This window comes from Chrysochloris asiatica, unplaced genomic scaffold, assembly GCF_000296735.1.
Source record: "Chrysochloris asiatica unplaced genomic scaffold, ChrAsi1.0 scaffold00213, whole genome shotgun sequence".
NCBI classification, from domain to species: Eukaryota; Metazoa; Chordata; class Mammalia; order Afrosoricida; family Chrysochloridae; genus Chrysochloris; species Chrysochloris asiatica.
Genome location: NW_006408731.1, coordinates 3384849 through 3404715, shown reverse-complemented (window position 1 = coordinate 3404715; position 19867 = coordinate 3384849). Strand labels below are relative to the sequence as shown.

Genomic DNA, 19867 nt, shown 5'->3' with positions numbered 1-19867 from the left:
CCTGCTCCTAATATAATGGGCACATAGGAAAGGCTCTCTCTTTCTCTCTTCCTCTGGGTACCTGGGACCGTAAGCCATTTCCTTGATAATAAATTTCATTTCATATATATACATATGTGTGTTTCACTGACTTTGCTTCTCTAGAAAACCCTGCCTAAGAGAGCTGCTAACTGCAAAATCAGCAGTTCAAATCCACCAGTCAATCCTTGGGAAAAGGATGAGACTTTCTGCTCCTGTAAGGATTTACAGCCTCAGAAACCTAAACAGGGTCACTGAGTTAAAAGGACTTCTAGTTTGGTATTGTAGAATAAGCACTGGACTGGGAACCACAAAGTCAGTGGTTCAGCGGTTCAAACCCACCAGCTGCTCCTCAGAAACCCTATGTTGTTGTTGTTAGGTGCCATCAAGTCAGTACCAACTCACAGCGACCTTATACACAGCAAAATGAAACACTGCCCGATCCTGGGCCAACCTCACTATCATTGCCACGCTTGAGCCCATTGATGCTGCCACTTTGCTAATGCATCTTGCTGGCATCTTGCTGGGGGTCTTCCTCTTTTTCTCTGACCCTCCACCCTGCCAAACATAATATTCTTCTCCAGCGACTGCTCCCTCCTGGCAAAACCCTATTGTTGTTGTTATGTGCCGTGGAGTCGATTTCGACTCATAGTGACTCTACACAGGGTTTCCGAGGCTGTAAATCTTTATGGGAGCAGATCGCCTCATCTTTCTCCAGCAGAACGCTGGTAGTTTCGAACTGCTGACCTTGCGGCTCACAGCCCGATTCGTAACCACTATGCTACCAGAGCTCCTTGGCAAAACCCTATACAGGGTCATTATTAGTCAGAACCAACTGTATAGCACTTAACAATAAAAACATGAGTTGGAACCTACTCTATGGCACACAACAACAACTTGTGTTTATGATATTTTTCACAATTATTAATAAGAAAGTGAGAAAGCCACTAAGCTCAAGGCCATCATCTGGTACACTGGTTAAAGTGATTGACTAACTGAGATGTCAGCAGTTGGAACCCACTAGCTAGAAGTCATCCAGGTAATTTTATTTCTGTTCTTTCTGACACACCAAATTCCCTTCCTTGCTATTTATAAGCAAGTAAATAGATGTACCTCATCATGCTGTTCCTTAATCTGTGACTAAAATTATGCAATCATAGACTTATGTTCAAAATCTGTCTATGAATACTTAATTCCCAGGAGATAAAAATAATTTTTCCAAGCTACTTGGATGCTAATAAACCAGTCTTCAAAGCAGATGGCACAAGCATTAGAAGTTGGGGGGAATTTTTTTAAATCCACAATATGACAGTCCAAAAGCAGCAGAAAACCATTGTTCTTAATCTTCCTGGTAACCAGGGGATACACTCTGATGGCATATGCCTATTTCCCCCTCATCCTTACATCTTCTTCCTGTCATAACATACCTCCAATGCACCCTCAAAGTGCTGTTGCCGTGGAAAGTCACATGGAAGACCATTGTTTTGTTGTTGTTAAGTGTGGTTCTGACTCATAACAACCCTGTATTGTGTTTCTGAGGAGGGGCTGGTGGATTTGAACTATCTACCTTATGTTTCTGGAGTCCTGGTGTGGCTCTATGGGCTAATGCTCCATACTGTAAAGCTGTTTGAACTGCAAGGTTGGCAGTTCAAACTCACCAACCGCCCCTTGGAAACCCTATAGAGGATCGCTATGGATCGGAACAGACTCAACGGCACTTAACAACAACAACAACAATCTTATGTTTAGCAGTTCAAATGCTTATCCAGGTAGAGTATGGACTCTACCTGAGGATGGTTGTTGTTGTTGTTGTTAAGTGCCATGGAGTTCGTTCCAACTCATAGTGATCCTGTATAGGGTTTCCAAGGAGTGGTTGGTGAGCTTGAACCGCTGACCTTGCTGTTCAAACCAACCTTGCAGTCCAGCACATTAACCTGCAGCGCCACACCAGTATAACAGAAGGAACCTGTCTCTAGAAAACCCCAACAACATAGCCTAATGTCATGGATTGAATTGTCCCTCACAAATAGGTATTGGAAATCATAAGATCTATGCCTGTGGCTAGCATCCCACTGGGAATGGACTGTCTTTGTTATTTTAAAGAGACAGAGTAAATGTAGGGTGTCGTCTTGAGTCATTATCTTTTGAAATATAAGTAAAAAAGCAAGAGACAAGCAGTATGGTGCTCTGATTAATACACTGTCTGTAATGTTGGTTTGAACTGCAAGCTTGGCAGTTCAAGCTCACCAGCTGCTCCTTGGAAACCCTAGTCGCTATGAGTCGGAACTGACTTGATAGCACATAACAACAACAACAACAATAACAACAAACAGGCATAGATGCCGAGCCATACAGAACTCCAAGGAACCAGGAAACTGAAGTTGGGAGACAAGGCCCTTCCCACAGAACCAACAGACAGAGAATAACCTTTCCACTAGAGCCCTATGCTCAGACATCTAGCTCCCTAAACTGTGAAAAAAATAAATGTGTTGATTAATTAAAGCTATCTACTTGTGATATTCCTGCTACAGAAGCTCTAGATAATTAAGACATCAGTCTTTCTGCTAACCAGGAAAAACAAACCCCTTCCTGGTTAAACCACTGTAGTTGGGTATCTATAAAATGAAGCCTTGAACATCCGTAACTTATAGAAAAATATCACTGCAATGAGTGGTATCTCTTTGTGAGCATGGTGACTACATGAAAATGGAATTGCTTTATCTCCTAGCTTTAAAACCATTTTACGGTATATATCACTCCAGGTTACTTACCTACCTCAGGCATTAGACTGATTTATAGTTCACCAGCAATGTCTGAGTGCTGGTTTCAACACATTTACACACTCCTCCAAGACTATGAGCATGTCATTATCTTGAATCATTGTCAGTTGGATAGGTCTAAATGTCATGTACATAATTCACTTTTCTGTAGTTTTTCATAAGGTTCAATGCTCTTCATGGAGAAGTGTTCAGATTGGCATTTGACTTGGACATTGCCACCCAATGAGAAGTCTTGGTCTAATTCTGGGTCTGTTGATTCTCTGATGCTGGTGTCTGCATGTGGAATGGAACAAGCCCTGACCTTAGAATAAGAAGAAATGGACTAATTTTCACCTCATTTGTTTCTGGTTTTAAGTAAATGTTCTCGCTCCTAGTTTCACTCAGTGCCTGAAAGGTACTCACCTCTCTGGGTTATTAGAAGGTTTATAAGAAACAGGATAGATAAAAGTAGTGGAGTTCCAGTTATGTGCAGCCAAATGCAGTTGCTTATTCCAGCACAGTCCTGGGCAGAGAAGGCCCTGATAAATACATTATGCTTTAACTCAAGATCTTATTTTTCTTTAAATAGTGCCTTGATTACAATCATGTTCATTGTTTTGCAGCACACTTTTTTCTTATTGGATCATGGCTAATAAAATAGTGGCAAAAATTTGACCCTCACTAATAATGAAAAACAGAGTCAGTCCTGGTGTGTTGCTGTGGGATAATGCCCTGAACTGCAAGGTTGGTTTGAATTGCAAGGTCGGCAGTTCAAATTCACCAGCCGCTCCTTGGAAACCCTATACAGAGCTGCTATGAATTGGAACTGACTGGATGGCACGTAACAACACAACAACAATAATGACTAGGAGTCCTGTGTGGCACTGTAGGATAAGCACTGGACTGCAAGGTCGACGGTTCAAACTCACCAGCCACTCCCTGGAAACCTATACAGGGTCGCTGTGAGTCGAAACCAATTCAACAGCATCTAACAGCAACAATAATGAATAAGTCTGGGTGTGGTGCTATAGGATATGCACTGGACTGCTAACCACAAGATTAGCAGCTGTTCAAACTCCCCAGTTGCTCTTCAGAAACCCTAAACAGGGTCACTATGAGTCAGAACCAACTCATTGGCATGTACCAACAACAACAATAATGAAGAAAATGCAACTTAAATGAGAAAGAACAGTTTGTTTTGCTTTGATCTATCGGGTGCTTTAACAACAACAACAGAAGAATCCTCAGTGTAAGTTTGAGGGCAGTAAAGCAGTTTCCATGTCCTGTTGGGACTTTAAATGAATGTTGTTTTTCTGGATTCACGTGTTTGACAATATAAAAGCTAAGAGGCTTAAATAATTTTTTTTTTTTTTTTTACCTTTGGTCAAGATTTGATCTAGATTTCTATTTTTAGAACTCTCTCTCTAGGATTGGCAAAGTGGCAGCATCATTGGACTCAAGCGTGGCAATAATTGTGAGGTTTGCCCAGGACTGGGCACTGTTTTGTTCTGTTGTGCATAGGGTCGCTATGAGTCAGTAGCAACTTGATGGCGCCTAACAAAAACATCTCTAGGAAGTAATAAACATTTTTTTTTAAAGCTTTCATTGTGAATTGAGTGATAGTTTACATGGGAGAATATCAGTTTTGCACTCATCCTATCGTACTTTGTTTCATTGCAATGATTGCAATCCTTTTCATGCATCATCATTCAACAGTATTTGCTTCTATTCCCTCTGGGTTTTGTTGCTGTTGTTGTTGTTTTGATGTACACAGAAACACTCAGGAATAAATAATCATTTAAACAACCAAAGGGCACATTCAACAATCCTGCCTCCTGGGCACCAGCACACAGCCTTTCTCCTTCCATGAGTCTAGAGTCCTCAGCTGCTCTATCTCTCCATGTCATTATCTCTGCCTCCATCTCTGGTGTCACTGCTTCTGTGGATAGTGTCCCACATTCCGTTCATGCTGACGGTCCTAAGGTCCCTTGATGGTCCTAGGGTCATCTGTTCCTGGAATGTCGAATTAACTACTCCCCCTTTATTTTACATTGTTTCTACCTTTACAGTTGTGACAGTCCCAATTGATCATGATAACAATTGTTGTTGTTGTTAGGTGCCATCGAGTTGGTACCAACTCATAGCGACCTTATGGACGGCAGAACGAATGAAACACTGTTCAGTAATGGGCCAACCTCACAACTGTTGCTGTGCTTGAGCCCGTTGATGCTGCCACTTTGCCAATCCATCTCGCTGGGGGTCTTCCTCTTTTTCTCTGACTCTCCACCTTACCAAACATGATATCCTTCTCCAATGACTGCTCCCTCCTGACAATATGTCCGAAGTATGAGAGACAAAGTTTGGCCATCCTGGCCTCCAAGGAGCACTCTGGATGCACTTCTTCCAACACGGATCTCTTGGTTCTTTTGGCAGCCCATGGCACTTTCAATATTCTCCTCCAACACCATAACTCAAATGCATCAATTCTTCTACGGTCTTCCTTATTTGCTGTCCAGCTTTCACATGCATATGAGGTTATTGAAAATACCATGACATGGGTCAGGCGCACCTTATTCCTCAAGCTAACATCTTTGTTCTTCAACACTTTAAAAAGGTCTTATGCAACAGATTTGCCTAATGCCATACGTCGTTTGATTTCTTGATTACTGCTTCTGTGAGTGTTGATAGTTGATCCAAGAAGAATGAAGTCCTTGACAACTTCAAGCTTTTCTCCATTGAAAAGATTGTTGTTTATTGGTCCGTTGGTGAGGATTTTTATTTTCATTACATTGAGATGCAATCCATACTGAAGGATGTGGTCTTTGATCTTCATCAGTAAATATTTTAAGTCTTTTTCACTTTCAGCAAGCAAGGTTGTATCATCTGCATATCACAGGTTGTTAATGAGTCTGCCTCCAATCCTAATGCCATGTTTTTCTTCGTATAACTGAGCTTCTCGAATTATTTGCTCAGCATACAAGTTTAATAAGTATGATGAATGAATACAGCTTTGTTGCACACCCTTCTTAATTTAAACCTTAATGGCCTCATCTATAAAACAAATAGTTGTATCATAAGGCACAGAGAGTTTGACTTTTCCAGATGACACAGCTGTTGGTGGATGATGCTCTGCAGTAAGCCCATACCTTCAAGCACTTGAGCCTACTTGGGTTGTTATATAAGACATGAAGGTGACTTAGTCAGTGTCCTGGAAGAAATAGATTCCCAGATGAAATTCCATTTGAACAAAGTCTTCAAGGTGAGTAGGAATTTGTTAGGTGAGGAAATGGAGTTAGGGCTTTTCATAGGCAATATGGTGGCAGAGGCCAAATGGTATGGATTGTCTACGGTGGGATATACTGGCTTGGCAATAAGCTAGGTGAATTGCCAATGGAGGATGAGGAAGGTGCTTGCATGACTTATGATCAGCTCAAGAAGATAAAACAAAATACTATAATAAAATATGCAAAGATCTAGAGTTAGAAAACCAAAAGGGAAGAACACGGTGAGCATTTCTCAAGCTCGAGGCACTGAAGAAAAAATTCAAGCCTCAACTTTCGTTATTGAAAGATTCACTGGGCAAATTATTGAATGATGCAGAATGCATCAAGAAAAGATGGAAGGAATACACAGAGTCATTGTACCAAAAGGAAAAGGTTAATGTTCAACCATTTCAAGAGATACCATATGAACAAGAGCCAATGATACTCAGGGAGGAAGTCCAAAGTGCATTGAAAGAAGTGGCAAAGAACAAGGCACCAGGAATTGATGGAATAAAAATTGAAAACTTTCAGAAAAGTGAGGCGGCACAGGAGGCACTCACTCATCTCTGCCAAGAAATTTGGAAGACAACTGTCTGGCCGACTGATTGGAAGAGATCAATGTTTATGCCCATTCCAAAGAGAGGAGACCCAACAGAATGTGGAAATCATCGGACAATCTCTTTGATATCTCAAGAGAGTAAAGCTTTGCTCAAGGTAATACAGAAACGGCTACAATCATACATTAACAGAGAATTTCCAGAGGTTCAAGCTGGATTCAGAAGAGGCCGTGGAATGAGAGATATCATTGCTAATGTCCGATGGATCTTGGCTGAAAGCAGAGACTATCAGAAAGATGTTTACCTGTGCTTTATTGACTACGCAAAGGCTTTTGATTGTGTGGATCATGACAAGCTATGGACAACATTGAGAAGTATGACTATTCCAGAACACTTCATTGTACTTCTAAGAAATCTGTACCTAGACCAAGAAGCAGTTGTTCGAACAGAACATGGGAACACTGAGTGTTTTAAAATTGGGAAAGGTATGAGACAGGGTTATATTCTTTCACCATACTTATTCAACCTGTATGCTGAGCAAATAATACGAGAAGCTGGGTTCTATGAAGAAAAAAGTGGCATCAGGATTGGAGGAAGACTCATTAACAACCTGCGATATGCAGATGATACAACCTTGATGGCTGAAAGTGAAGAGGACTTGAAACATTTACTTATGAAGATTAAAGAGCACAGCCTTCGATATGGATTACATCTCAATGTCAAGAAAACAAAAATCCTCACCACTGGACCAATAAACAACATTCTTATCAATGGAGAAAAGCTTGAAGTTGTCAAGGACTTCATTCTTCTTGGATCAACTATCAACACTCGTGGAAGCAGCAGTCAAGAGATCAGACGACGTATTGCACTGGGCAAATCTGCTGCACAGGAACTTTTTAAAGTATTGAAGAGCAGAGATGTCAGCTTGAGGACTAAGGTGCGCCTGACCCAGGCCATGGTGTTTTCAATAGCCTCATATGGATGTGAAAGCTGGACAGTGAATAAGGAAGATCGTAGAAGAACTGATGCCTTTGAGTTGTGGTGTTGGAGGAGAATACGTAAAGTGCCATGGACTGCCAAAAGAACCAATAGATCTGTTTTGGAAGAAGTGCAGCCAGAGTGCTCCTTGGAGTCCAGGATGGCTAAGCTCCGTCTCTCCTACTTTGGACATATTGTCCAGAGGAAACAATCGTTGGAGAAGGATGTTATGCTGGGTAAGGTGGAGGGTCGGAGAAAAAGAGGAAGACCCCCAACGAGATGGATCAGCCAGGTGGCATCATTGATAGACTCAAGTGTGGCAGCAGTAGTGAGGTTGGCCCAGGATCGGACATTGTTTCGTTCTGCTGTGCATGGGGTGGCTATGAGTCGGTTCTGACTGGATGGCACCTGACAACAACAACAACATTTTAAAATTTGTTCCTTTAAGTCATTGTGTCCTGTTTTGAACCATTAATCACATTTTATTTCTGTACCCTGTCTTAATAATCCCCTTCTTCCTTTGTGTAAAATCCCTCCCTGAAATAAAAAATAGACACAGATTGAATCCTGCATGCATTACTGCCTGCAGGGCCATGATACCTGCAATCCAGGGTCTGCCTGCCAGTCTTGCATCCACTCTGGTCTCGGGGTGTCTCTTTGTCTCTCTCGTCGCGTCTTTGTGTGTATTCTTTTTCTATTTCTTTTGCCACCAGATCTCCCTACTTCGTGAACCAAACTTCCCTGTCGAGTCAGGTCCCCGACAGCATCTTTTCTGTGAAATTCTTAAACATACAGTTTGTTTGCTGTTTTTCAATTTAAACAAGGATTTATTTCGGTATACTAATAACCAAAATACACGATCCCAATTGTTTAAGCAAGTCTAACGTGTTGTTGATGTTAAGCACCGTCGAGTCAGTTCTGACCTGTAGCAACCCTGTATAGGGTTTCCAAGGAGCAGTTGGTGAGCTTGAACTACCGACCTTGAGAAGTTCAGACTGACTTTGTAGTACAGCACATTAACCCACAGCACCACACCAGGACTTCAAGTTTAACAAAAAAGAAAGAAAAGAGAAAATAAGGGAGAAAGGGAAGGGAGCCGGGAAGAAAAGTAATTACAGAAGTTTATACTTAACTGCTCCTGAATCCAATTTATTTATATATTTTACTGTTGGAGAACTTGATGTGGTCAGAGGATAAGTTCAAAACTGTGATTGATGGAGTTAAGTTTTCTAACTCTGTCTCCTTACAGAATTAATGAGATCATTAATAAGTTCCATCATTTCTGTTTCCACATCCCTCCTGAGCCTGCAGCAGGGATCCCTCATACCAGGACAGGAACATCCACAAGAAAATGAAGTCAGCTCTTTTTATTAATGATTTTATAAATTGCCTATGGGATGGTAGGACTACATACATCTTTCGATTGCAACACAGGTCTCATTTTTAATTTCCCACTCAAAATTGAGAAATCTCACTATTTTTTTGCCCTCAGAATAGAGGTGGCTAAGTATGGTAAGTAGCTCATTCTCCACACTTACTCCCTTTTGTCTAATTTATAATGAACTCAGAGTACCTGGGGTTTTGGCAAGTTGATTTTCAGAGTCCAAAGAATTGAGTTAGAGCCAAGAATGTTAAGCAGGAAGGTGACAGGCAGCTGGGTACTCTGCCCAATTTGTTTTCCTGCTGAGTCAGTCAGGATTGTGCAGGGTGGAGGTTTGGAAAAGTTAACTCTTTTTAAAGGCATTTCATTTAAGACTGCTAAGACTATCCCGCAAAATGTTGAACCTACACATTTTTCTAAATCTGGAAGGATCAAGAAAACTACTATCTTGTCATTCTGTATGTTTACAGGAATGTGTTTAGAGAGCTAATTAAGTGTGTATGTAAGAAGAGAGACAAACTGTCTTGTATGCACCAAAGTCTAGCTTGAGTTTCTAAAGTATCATGGATGGATGGCAGGGAAAGATCCGATGCCAAGACCCACAGAGATCTCCAAGGAATGCTGGGCCACAACATGCTGAAAAGAGACAAGGAACTTTCTCCAGGACCTGCACTCTGACTTCTATCCTCCTAAACAAAGTACATCAGGATTGGAGAAAGACTCATTAACAATCTGTGATATACAAATGACACAACCTTGCTTGCTGAAAGTGAAGAGGACTTAAAATATTTACTGATGAAGATCAAAGAGCACAGCCTTTGGTATGGATTGCATTGCAATGTAAAGAAAACAAAAATCCTCACCACTGGACCAATAAACAGCATTCTTATCAACGGAGAAAAGATTGAAGTTATCAAGGACTTCATTCTTCTTGGATCAACTATCAACACAAATGGAAGCAGCAGTCAAGAAATCAAACGTCATATTGCATTAGGCAAATCTGTTGCACAAGACCTTTTTAAAGTGTTGAAAAGGAAAAATGTCAGCTTGAGGACTAAGATGCACCTCACCCAAGCCATGGTATTTTCAATAACCTTATATGCATGTGAAAGCTGGACAGTAAATAAGGAATACTGTAGAAGAATTGATGCTTTAGAATTATGGTGTTAGAGGAGAATATTGAAAGTTCCATGAGCTGCCAAAAGAACCAAGAGATCCGTGTTGGAAGAAGTGCAGCCAGAGTGCTCCTTGGAGGTCAAGATGACCAAACTTTGTGTCTCATACTTCGGACATATTGTCAGGAGGGAGCAGTTGCTGGAGAAGGATAACATGTTTGGTAAGGTGGAGGGTCAGAGAAAAAGAGGAAGACCCCCAGCGAAATGGATTGGCAAAGTGGCAGCATCAATGGGCTCAAGCATGTCAACAATAGTGAGGTTGGGTCATGATCGGGCAGGGTTTCATTCTGCTGTGCATAAGGTCGCGATGAATCAGCACCAACTTGATGGCACCTAACAACAACAACAACAACAACAACAAACAAAGTGTAGTGACTCTAGGATAAGCTTGGACTGTGAACTACAAGGTCGGTGGTTCAAATCCACCAGTCTCTCTGCAAGAGAAAGATGAGGTTTTCTGCTCCCACAAAGATTTACAGCTTCGAAAGAAAATTAAAACAAAGATTTATCGCCTCAGAATCTCTATACAGAGTCCTTATGAGTTGGAACTGACTAACAGTACTTAACAATAAATAACTACTGGTTTGCTTTTCTTCTTTGCTTATGCAATAGAACACTGTCCAGACTGTTTGTTGCTTTGCTACTTAATATAATGCACACACACAGTATCCTATTCCAACAATCTGCTGGTCCCTCCCTCCCCCACATGAATCATATTCTTGCCTTTGTTGGATGACATCAATCTACTTCTTGATGCAATCTGTGTGCAAATAAATTAACGATGTGCTAATAATTAACTAAAGATCTTTGACCTATTCTTTAAACAAGGTAAACACTCTGAGCTTGTAAGGTATTAATAATTACCAACTCATGAAGATGGGGTGATATGCACATGAAATAGCAAATATAATAATACACTCATGCTAGTAAAATGACTGCCCAGCATTAATCCATAACCCAAAAGTAAAAGGAGCTTCTAAAGGCAGCATCCAGGTTTGGCTCCCAGTCTCCACTAATACACTGTAATTTTGAGGTAATTCAATTAATCTCTCTGTACCGCAATTCTCTTTACTTTGAGGAAATGGTAATAACACCACCTTTTAGGGATTTCTGAAGATTAAAGAACTTTTATGCATGTTAAGCCTTTGGAAGTGTGCCTGAGGCCTTCTAAATGCTCAGTTTCTGTTGCTGTTTGACACATTTTATTTATAACAATCCTGTGGGTTAGTGTGCTGGACTACAAAATTGGTTTGAACCATGAGGTAGGTGGAGGAAGGATGTGACAGATGAGTGCCCAGTCCTAAGTGGAGTTCCTACAGGCCTAGGTGTTGTTATATTCTGGGCAACAAATCCGGAAGTAGTTCATAGAGGCCCTTTGTGTTGCTAGTTTCATTGTCTGTCAGAATCAGAGAGCAGCCGGGGGCAGGGTGGCTGATTATGAAGGTTCCTGCTAGTCTAAATCTGGCCTGGTGGTTCTGTGGGTTCTTTAAATCTGGAGCAAAGCCCACCAGAATTCAGGTGCCAAGATGGAGCAGTAGGCACCAGCCTCACACTGGCGCAAACCTCATGATTTGATGAGGGGACCAGCCTTGTGTCTGTTATCCAGAAAAGAATAGGAAGCAAGAAGGAAACCCACTTTTTCTGTCTCCTGTGTGAATCTGCGCCATCAGGCCACCATCTGTGTGTCTCTCTAAAGCTGTTTGCAGAAGTTCAAGAGGGAAGTGCCACGTCTGGCTGGCAGTCCTTTCACTAATCAGTTAGTCTTCTTTCTTAGCTCCTATCCTGCTTTCTCCTCCCAGGAGGTATTCAATTCACTTTTCTAACCCTTCCTCTAAAGCTCAGGGTCCAGGATTGTCCTCTGTGTCTGTTTCATTTGGTCCCCCTTATCTTTGTTGTTGTCGATTGTAGTTAAGAGCCATTGAGTTGATTCTGACTCATAGAGACCCTGTAAAAGGTGTCCAAGGAACAATTGGTGGATTTGAATCACTGATCTGTGGTTCAAACTAATCTTGTGGTCCAGTGCATTATACTGCAACACCACACCAGGACTCCTATATTTCCATATGGTACCTCTTGAATGACTGAACACCAACCAATTCTTTTTGGCACAGCAACTCTTATGTATTCCTTCCATCCTCTTTAAATATAAATTTGAATTTTCACAACTGTAGTTTTTTAGTTGTCCTTTGTCTTCCATTAGTAATTATCATGTTTTGTCCACTGCCCACTGCCTTCCTCATGATTAAGTTATCTGAATAAATTAGGAAACTCCTTTGTTTTCATACAAAGTGATTAACAACTTTAATTTTTAGGTAATTAACAACTTTTAATTTATATTATAATTTATATATAATTTAATTCATATTATATATCCTTTATAATATATATACCCTTTATATATATATCATAAAGGATCTATAACATTAGTATATATGCTACATGATACTATGAGTATATCATGTAGCTTCAAAAATTCATGGAAATTTTTCATTGTTTTAATTCCATTTTTCCATGAACTTTGGAAGCTCCCTCATATATGTCAATTCTTAAGCCTCTTGCAAAGTGATATTCTCATATCTGATAATCCAGTAGACTGGATTATTGATTTAACTATTGGGGAATTAAAAACATGATAATTACTCATGGAATATATAAAAGAGTATAATATTCAAAATATACTTTTATTATTCTTTAAATGTTGTTGTTGTTGTTGTTGTTAAGTGCCGTCGAGTCGGTTCCGACCCATAGTGACCCTGTACAGGGTTTCCGAGGGTGTAAATCTTTACGGGAGTAGAAAGCCTCATCTTTCTCCCGCGGAGCAGCTGGTAGTTTCGAACCGCTGACCTTAAGGTTCGCAGTCCGATTCGTAACCACTACGCTACCAGTATATTAAAATTTTAATTAGGGCCAAATCAAACAAACCAGAATGACACATGTTTAGCATGAAAACAACTGTTAAAAAGTGACGAGATTTAATTTACTCAGATTATGAGAGAGAGGTTGGGAAGCTGGATTTATATTTATATTGAAACGACATTTAAGAATTATAAAAAAACACACTGAATGATGATTTTGTTAATGTTATATAAAAAATATTTAATATCACCTTTCTGTTAGTGTCAGAATAAATATATGATTACTCAATGGTTATCTTATTGTAATTAAATGCTGTCGAGTTGGTTCTGACCCATAGCGACCCTTTATAGGGTTTCCAAGGAGTGACTAGTGAGCTTGAACCACTGACTTTGTGGTTAAAACTGACTGTAGTCCAGCGCATTAACCCACGGCACCACACCAGGGCTCCGATAACTATCTAGAGAAACTCAAAGATAGTTTTTGATGCAAAAGACATCTAAATAATTGTATTACTTTGAATTTACAGGTTCAGCTTAGGATATGTAAGAAGTAAAGTCATCGCAGAAAAGTAGTTATTATTTATATGAAGAGAAATCATGGGTATATATAAACAAGAAAATGGACTGCTAACCACAAGGTTGGCAGTTCGAACCCACCAGTCATTTCTTGGAAACCCTATATAACATCGTTATGAGTTGGAACTGACTCTCACTAAAGAACAAGAGTAAACATTCATGTGTTTGTATTGGTTATGTACAAGTCATCATTATAGAATGGTAAACTTCAAACCTTTAACTTCAACTCTAGCATAAGCCAGGCAATCTACCCTATCCCATAAAATAATACATAATAAACTGAACGTACTGTATGAATAAACAGTTACAACTTCCTTAATAAACAGAATAAACACAGCCATTGTCTTGTATGTATGTTTGTGTTTCTCTGTACCTGTAGTGCCTGGCAGTATTAATGATAACCCTTAATCAAAGTAAAAAACTATGTTCCCCTATAAGGAAAACTAGGAGGTAGTCATCCAAAAGTTGCTTGGTCTTCTTGTCCTACAAATATACATTACATATCCCTTTTACAAATTTAAAGTGATAAAAACATGCATATTTACTACCATTCTCCAAAGGTTTCTGCATATTCTCTAATGTGTTCATTGATGATCATTCTATATTTTATCCTGTGTAAAAAGAAAAGCTACCACTCATCTGTTAGTTTGTCGTGCTGAGGTAGCTTGTGCATTACTATAATGCTGGAAGCTATGACACTGGTGTTTCAAATACCAGAAGGGTTGTCTATGGTCAACAGATTTCAGCTGAGCTTCCAAACAAAAAACAGACTAGACAGAAAAGCCAGGCCTATCTACTTCTGGAAATTAGACAGTGGAAACCTATGGATCACAACAGCATGAAGTCTAAGTGACTTGATTTGGACATGTCATGAGGAAGGACAATATGTTTAGAGGGCCAGGGAGGGCATGAATGAGCCCCTCAGTGAGACAGAGAACATGCTAATGATCCTGAGGATGATGCAAGACCAGGCAATGTTGCCATGAGCCAGGGTCAATTCAATGACAGCTAACAATTTAGTCTATACAAGTCTATTTTTGTTGTTGATTTTAGTGAAGTGTGTTTTGTATCTTTCAACTTATAAACTATCTAGGCATCCAAAGGTTTAACATTAGTTTACTCAATTTATATTCATCCAAGTTCTTAAAGTTATCTATGGATTGTAAGTTTATCATTTAGTTGATATAATGAATCCTTACAATTTATTTCATAAGACATCTTTTTATAAAAAATGGTATTACTTATAATTTGGAGTCCAGGTGTGGCACTATAGGCTAAGCACTTTGAACCACAAGATCAGTGCTTTCAACTCACTAGTTGTTCCTTAGAAACTCTATATAGGGTCACTATGAGTCCGAACCAACTCGAAGGTACTTAATAACAACATATTATTTAGTTTTGTTGCATGCATAACTGACAATTTTCTAGTTGTAAGTAAAGTGATGTTATCTCAGTTAATCAGTTAATCTAGTGGAAGATATTTAGTAAATTCAAATGAATTTTATTTAGTAAATTCAAGTGAATTAAGCATTTTTAAGAAAATAAATCCTAGACTTGTGCATACTAGAATATAGAGCTAACATTACTGTTACATTATGACAACAACAAAAAAAGACATTTAGCCATTTTAAGAGCAAAATTATTAAACCAGTTTACGTGTCTAAAAAGTTACCTTGACTAGAAATGTGATGCTTTTTTCTGTAAAACTATTTAGTAGATTTCAAAATTTTTTAGTTATTTAAAAATATAGTTCTGTTTTGTTTCTTACATTCTAACCTGGTGACTAAAACCATTAATTAAATTTACAGTTAAACTTTTTAAAATCTGAGTTATAATGTAAAGGCAGCTCATGTAAAGCAAAAAGAGCGTTTTAATTTTTTTTTTTTTTTTTAGAAATATTTATTACTATTGTTTTAAATTGATATCTCGACCATCTTTATATAATTTAATTTACTGAGACCATTTACTCAAATTTATTTTATACTCATGAAACACAAAGTGTTCTTAATTCTTAGCAAATTTAGAGGAGCTAATTGTGATCAGAGAACAGAATTTAAAGCAAATACAAACAGAGTCACAGGCATCTAATTATATATGCTGAAGAGTTAGAGAAACAAAGACATGGAATTAGGATCAGAGATGATTCAGGAAGCACTGCTAGTGAGAATCTGAGAAATTCTGTGTCCCCTTTGTAAGTTTGATAGGCAATTATCCTTTACAGTGCCATGTCCCTTAAAATAATTCATGAAGCTGGACTGTATGAAGCACACAGCATGAGGAATATGTTGTTGTTGTTAGGTGCCATAGAGTTGGCACCGACACATAGCCACCCTATGCACAACAGAACGAAACACTGACTAGTCCCATGCCAACCTCATAATTGTTGCTAAGCCTGAGTCATTGCTGCCGCCACTATGCCAATCCACCTTGTTGGAGTCTTCCTCTTTTTCTCCTATCCTTCTCTTTACCAAAAATGGTATCCTTCTCCAGGGACTGGTCCCTCCTGACAATAGGTCGGAAGTATGGGCAACAAGGTCTGGCCATTCTGGCTTCCAGTAATCATTCTAGCTGTACTTCATCCAACACAAATTGGTATGTTCTTTTGGCAGTCTATGGTACTTTTAAATATGCTTCTTCAACACCATAATGTAAATGCATCAAGTCTTCCTTATTCATTGTCCAACCTTCACATGCATATGAAGCTATTGGAAATACCATAGCTTGAGTCAGATGGCACCTTAGTCCTCAAACTGACATCTTTGCTCTTGAACACTTTAAGGAGGTCTTGTGCAGCAATGGTTTGATTTCTTGGCTGCTGCTTCCATGAGTGTTGATGGTTAATTTGAGCAAAATGAAGTCTTTGACAACATCAATCATTTCTCCATTTTATATGGATGCTGTTTACTGGTCCAGAGGTAAGGATTTTTGTTTTCTTTACATTGAGATGCAATCCATACTGAAGGAAGACTCATTAAACAATCTGTCATTTGGAAATGATATAACTTTACTTGGTGAAAGTAAAGAAGATTTGAAGCACTTACTGATGAAGATCAAAGACTACAGTTTTCAGTATGGATTACACTTCAACATAAAGAAATGAAAGAAAATAAAGAAAACAAAAATTCTCACAACTGGACAAAAAAGCATTATTATGATAAAGATTGTAGTTGTCAAGGATTTCATTTCACTTGGAACCACAATCAATGCCCATGGAGGTAGTAGCCAAGAAATCAAACAGTGTACTGCATTGAACAAATTTACTAACAAAAGACCTCTTTAAATTAAAGAGTCCACTTTCAGGATTACAGTACACCTGACTCAAACCATGATATTTTCAATTGCCTCATATACATGTAGAAGCTGGACAATGTATAAAGAAGACCAAAGAAGAACTGATGCATTTGAACTACGGTGTTGTCAAAGAGCATGGAATATACTATGGACAACCAAAAGAAGGAACAAATCTGTCTTGGGAGTATAGCCAGAATGCTTCTTAGAAGCAAAAATGGTGAAATTTCATCTTAAGTACTTTGGACATGTTATTGTTGTTGTTGTTAAGTGCTGTGGAGTTGGTGTTGAATCATACAGACCCTATATGGAGTTTCCAAGGAGCAGCTAGTGAGCTTGAACCACCAACCTTACGGTTCAAACCCACCTTGCAGTACAGTATATTAACCTGCAGCGCCACACAGGACATGCTATTTAGAAGGGACCAATCCCTGGAGAAGGATATCATGTTAGGTAAAGTGATAGAAAAGGAGGAAGACTCTCAATGGGATATATTAACGAATTAGCTGCAATGATAGGCTAAAACAAAGGAATGATGGGCCAGGGCAGGGCAGTGCTTCGTTCTGTTGTACATAGGGTTGATATAAGTCAGAACCAATTCAACAGCATATAACAGCAACATCAACATCCCTGATAAGGGAGGTCTCTGGATGGCATGGAGTCCGGGTGTGGCACTGCGGGTTAATGCACTGGACTGCAAACTCAGTTTGAACCTCAAGGTTGGTGGTTCAAGCTCTCCAGTGGCTCCTTGGAAATCCTATACAGGGTCACGATGGGTTGGAACTGACTCAATGGCACTCAACAATAACAAACCCTATACAAAGTTGCTGTGAATCAGAATCAACTCAACGGTACTTAATAATAACAACTAATTGAAAGGTAATGTTGTGGCTCTGTTGTTGTGGCTCTGTAGGGTAAGCACTAGACTGCAAATCACGAGTCCACAGTTGAAACCCATCAGCCATCCACAGGAGAAAGAGGAGGCTTTCTGCTCATGAAGATTTATAGCCTCAGAAACCCTATAAGGGTTGCTATGAGTCAGAACTGTCTTGACAGCGCTTAACAACTAACTAAAAGGTTAGAGTTTTGAATCTACTCAGTAGTGGGTGTTGTGGAAGAAAGGGCTGGCAATCTGCTTCAGTAAAGATTATAGTAAAAAAAAAAAAAATACTGTTGAGCACTTCTATTCTGTAATACACTGCATGGCTATGAGTTGAAAATTGACTTAAAGACATTGGGTTTTTGTTTTTTAAAGTTCTTTACAGCCCGCCAGGGAACAATGTACTTCTTTGCACATTTTGGGGGGTTGGGGAGTGAGGGGTGGTAAACTGAATAGTAGACAGATAGGAGAGTGGTCAATCTAGATAGGACTATCAATCCTGAAACAAGCCCAACTAGGAACATATTTAAAAAACAATTTGAGGTGTTGAAGAACTTTAGGAAACTTTGAGAGTTGACTGAGAAACATGCCTAACAAACCTCCTCCATCAGCACATCCACCTTAATTAGGTCAAAACTATTTCTCCTAAGAATTTAGACAGATTGCAGAACTGTGTAAATGGAAGCCAGCCAGGCACCAAAGATAGACCTGTTTTAATGCAAAGTACTCTTCCTGGGTGTGTCAAAGAGAACTGCAGCTTTAAAATCATGTGGCTTTTATATATTAACTAATTTCATAATCTAAATCGCATGTTAATATCTAACTCACAAAAGCCCTTTTCTGCTTAATATAGATATTTCCTGTACTTTCCAACATCTGTAAGGGAGAAAGCAATTTTCACTCCTAGCTGGTAACAATGTGTTCTCCCCTCAATGAAAATGTGCCAGGAAAAATATTTCCATTTTTTCCATTTGAAAATGCTTGCCCCATACAAAAACCAGGAACAATGTGTTTAGGGCAAGGTGAAATTTCCCATGCCACCAGCCAGTCAGCCAGCAGTTGACTTGAAAAGGTAAGACTCTCCAGTTGAGTGATTTGGTTTTAGAGTTTTTAAGGGTTTCTCTCCCAACGCCTGCCTATTTCAGTTTAAGCTTCCTGTGCAGACTTGTCGGATTGCTCCAGCACTTTAAACTAGCTTTTCCTAAGGCAAAAACTTCTCAACCCTGCCTTCATATTAAGGAGTTACCCGGAGCTCTCAAAATTCCCAAAGATATATACTGACCCAATTTATCTAGCAGTTGAGTGAACTCTAAATTCGAGTTTATAAACCTACTAGGTAACAACCTACGAAAAATCCATTGTGTAGACATAGCAATTAACCTAATTGAAGATTAAAATGTAGTTGTGACTTTAGTGCACAGAAACATACCCCATCTCGAATATTTAGTAAGGCTTCTAACTGCTAAAGAGCAAGTGAGATCTTAGAACACAGGATGTGTTTCCGCCGAAAAATTGATTACAGCTCTCTTTGTGTTTAAGTGGGTGGCTCTTAAAAGAGCCTTTGGAACTAGGTTTAAATGATGCTTACTTAGTACATTTACTTGGAGCTGGTGTACTTGGTGACGGCCTTGGTGCCTTCCGACACGGCGTGTTTGGCCAGTTCCCCAGGTAGCAGCAGGCGCACAGCGGTCTGAATCTCCCGGGACGTGATGGTCGAGCGCTTGTTATAATGCGCCAAACGAGACGCCTCACCAGCGATGCGCTCAAAGATGTCGTTCACGAAGGAATTCATAATTCCCATGGCCTTGGAGGAGATGCCGGTGTCGGGATGGACTTGCTTCAGTACCTTGTACACGTAGACGGAGTAGCTTTCCTTACGGCTGCGCTTACGTTTCTTACCATCCTTCTTCTGCGCCTTGGTCACCGCCTTCTTAGAGCCCTTCTTGGGAGCAGGAGCAGACTTCGCAGGCTCAGGCATTTTTCAAGTTGAGAACGCCGGAAAAACGATAGTCGAAGAGGATTTCTACTACTTATAGAGCCTTTATGCTAATGAGGGGTGCAAAGAGAGTCTCCCTTAATTGGAAGACAAACAGATAAACTGTCATGAAGGGGCAGAACCATGCAAATGAAGTATTAA

At 39.6% G+C, this 19867-nt stretch overlaps 2 protein-coding genes across 2 annotated transcripts in view; one reads left to right on the top strand and one right to left on the bottom strand.

Annotated features, from left to right (window-relative positions):
- Window positions 1-19867, top strand: part of LOC102824026 (histone H4-like) — a 120996-nt gene that overhangs the window by 8469 nt on the left and 92660 nt on the right. The window contains exon 2 of the mRNA XM_006872810.1: window positions 11125-11136. Coding sequence (XP_006872872.1) covers window positions 11125-11136 — 12 coding nt within the window. The remainder of the gene's footprint in view (window positions 1-11124; window positions 11137-19867) is intronic.
- LOC102820206 (histone H2B type 1-like) lies at window positions 19328-19708 on the bottom strand. The gene has a single exon (XM_006872800.1). The coding sequence runs from the start codon at window positions 19706-19708 to the stop codon at window positions 19328-19330; it is 381 nt and encodes a 126-aa protein (XP_006872862.1).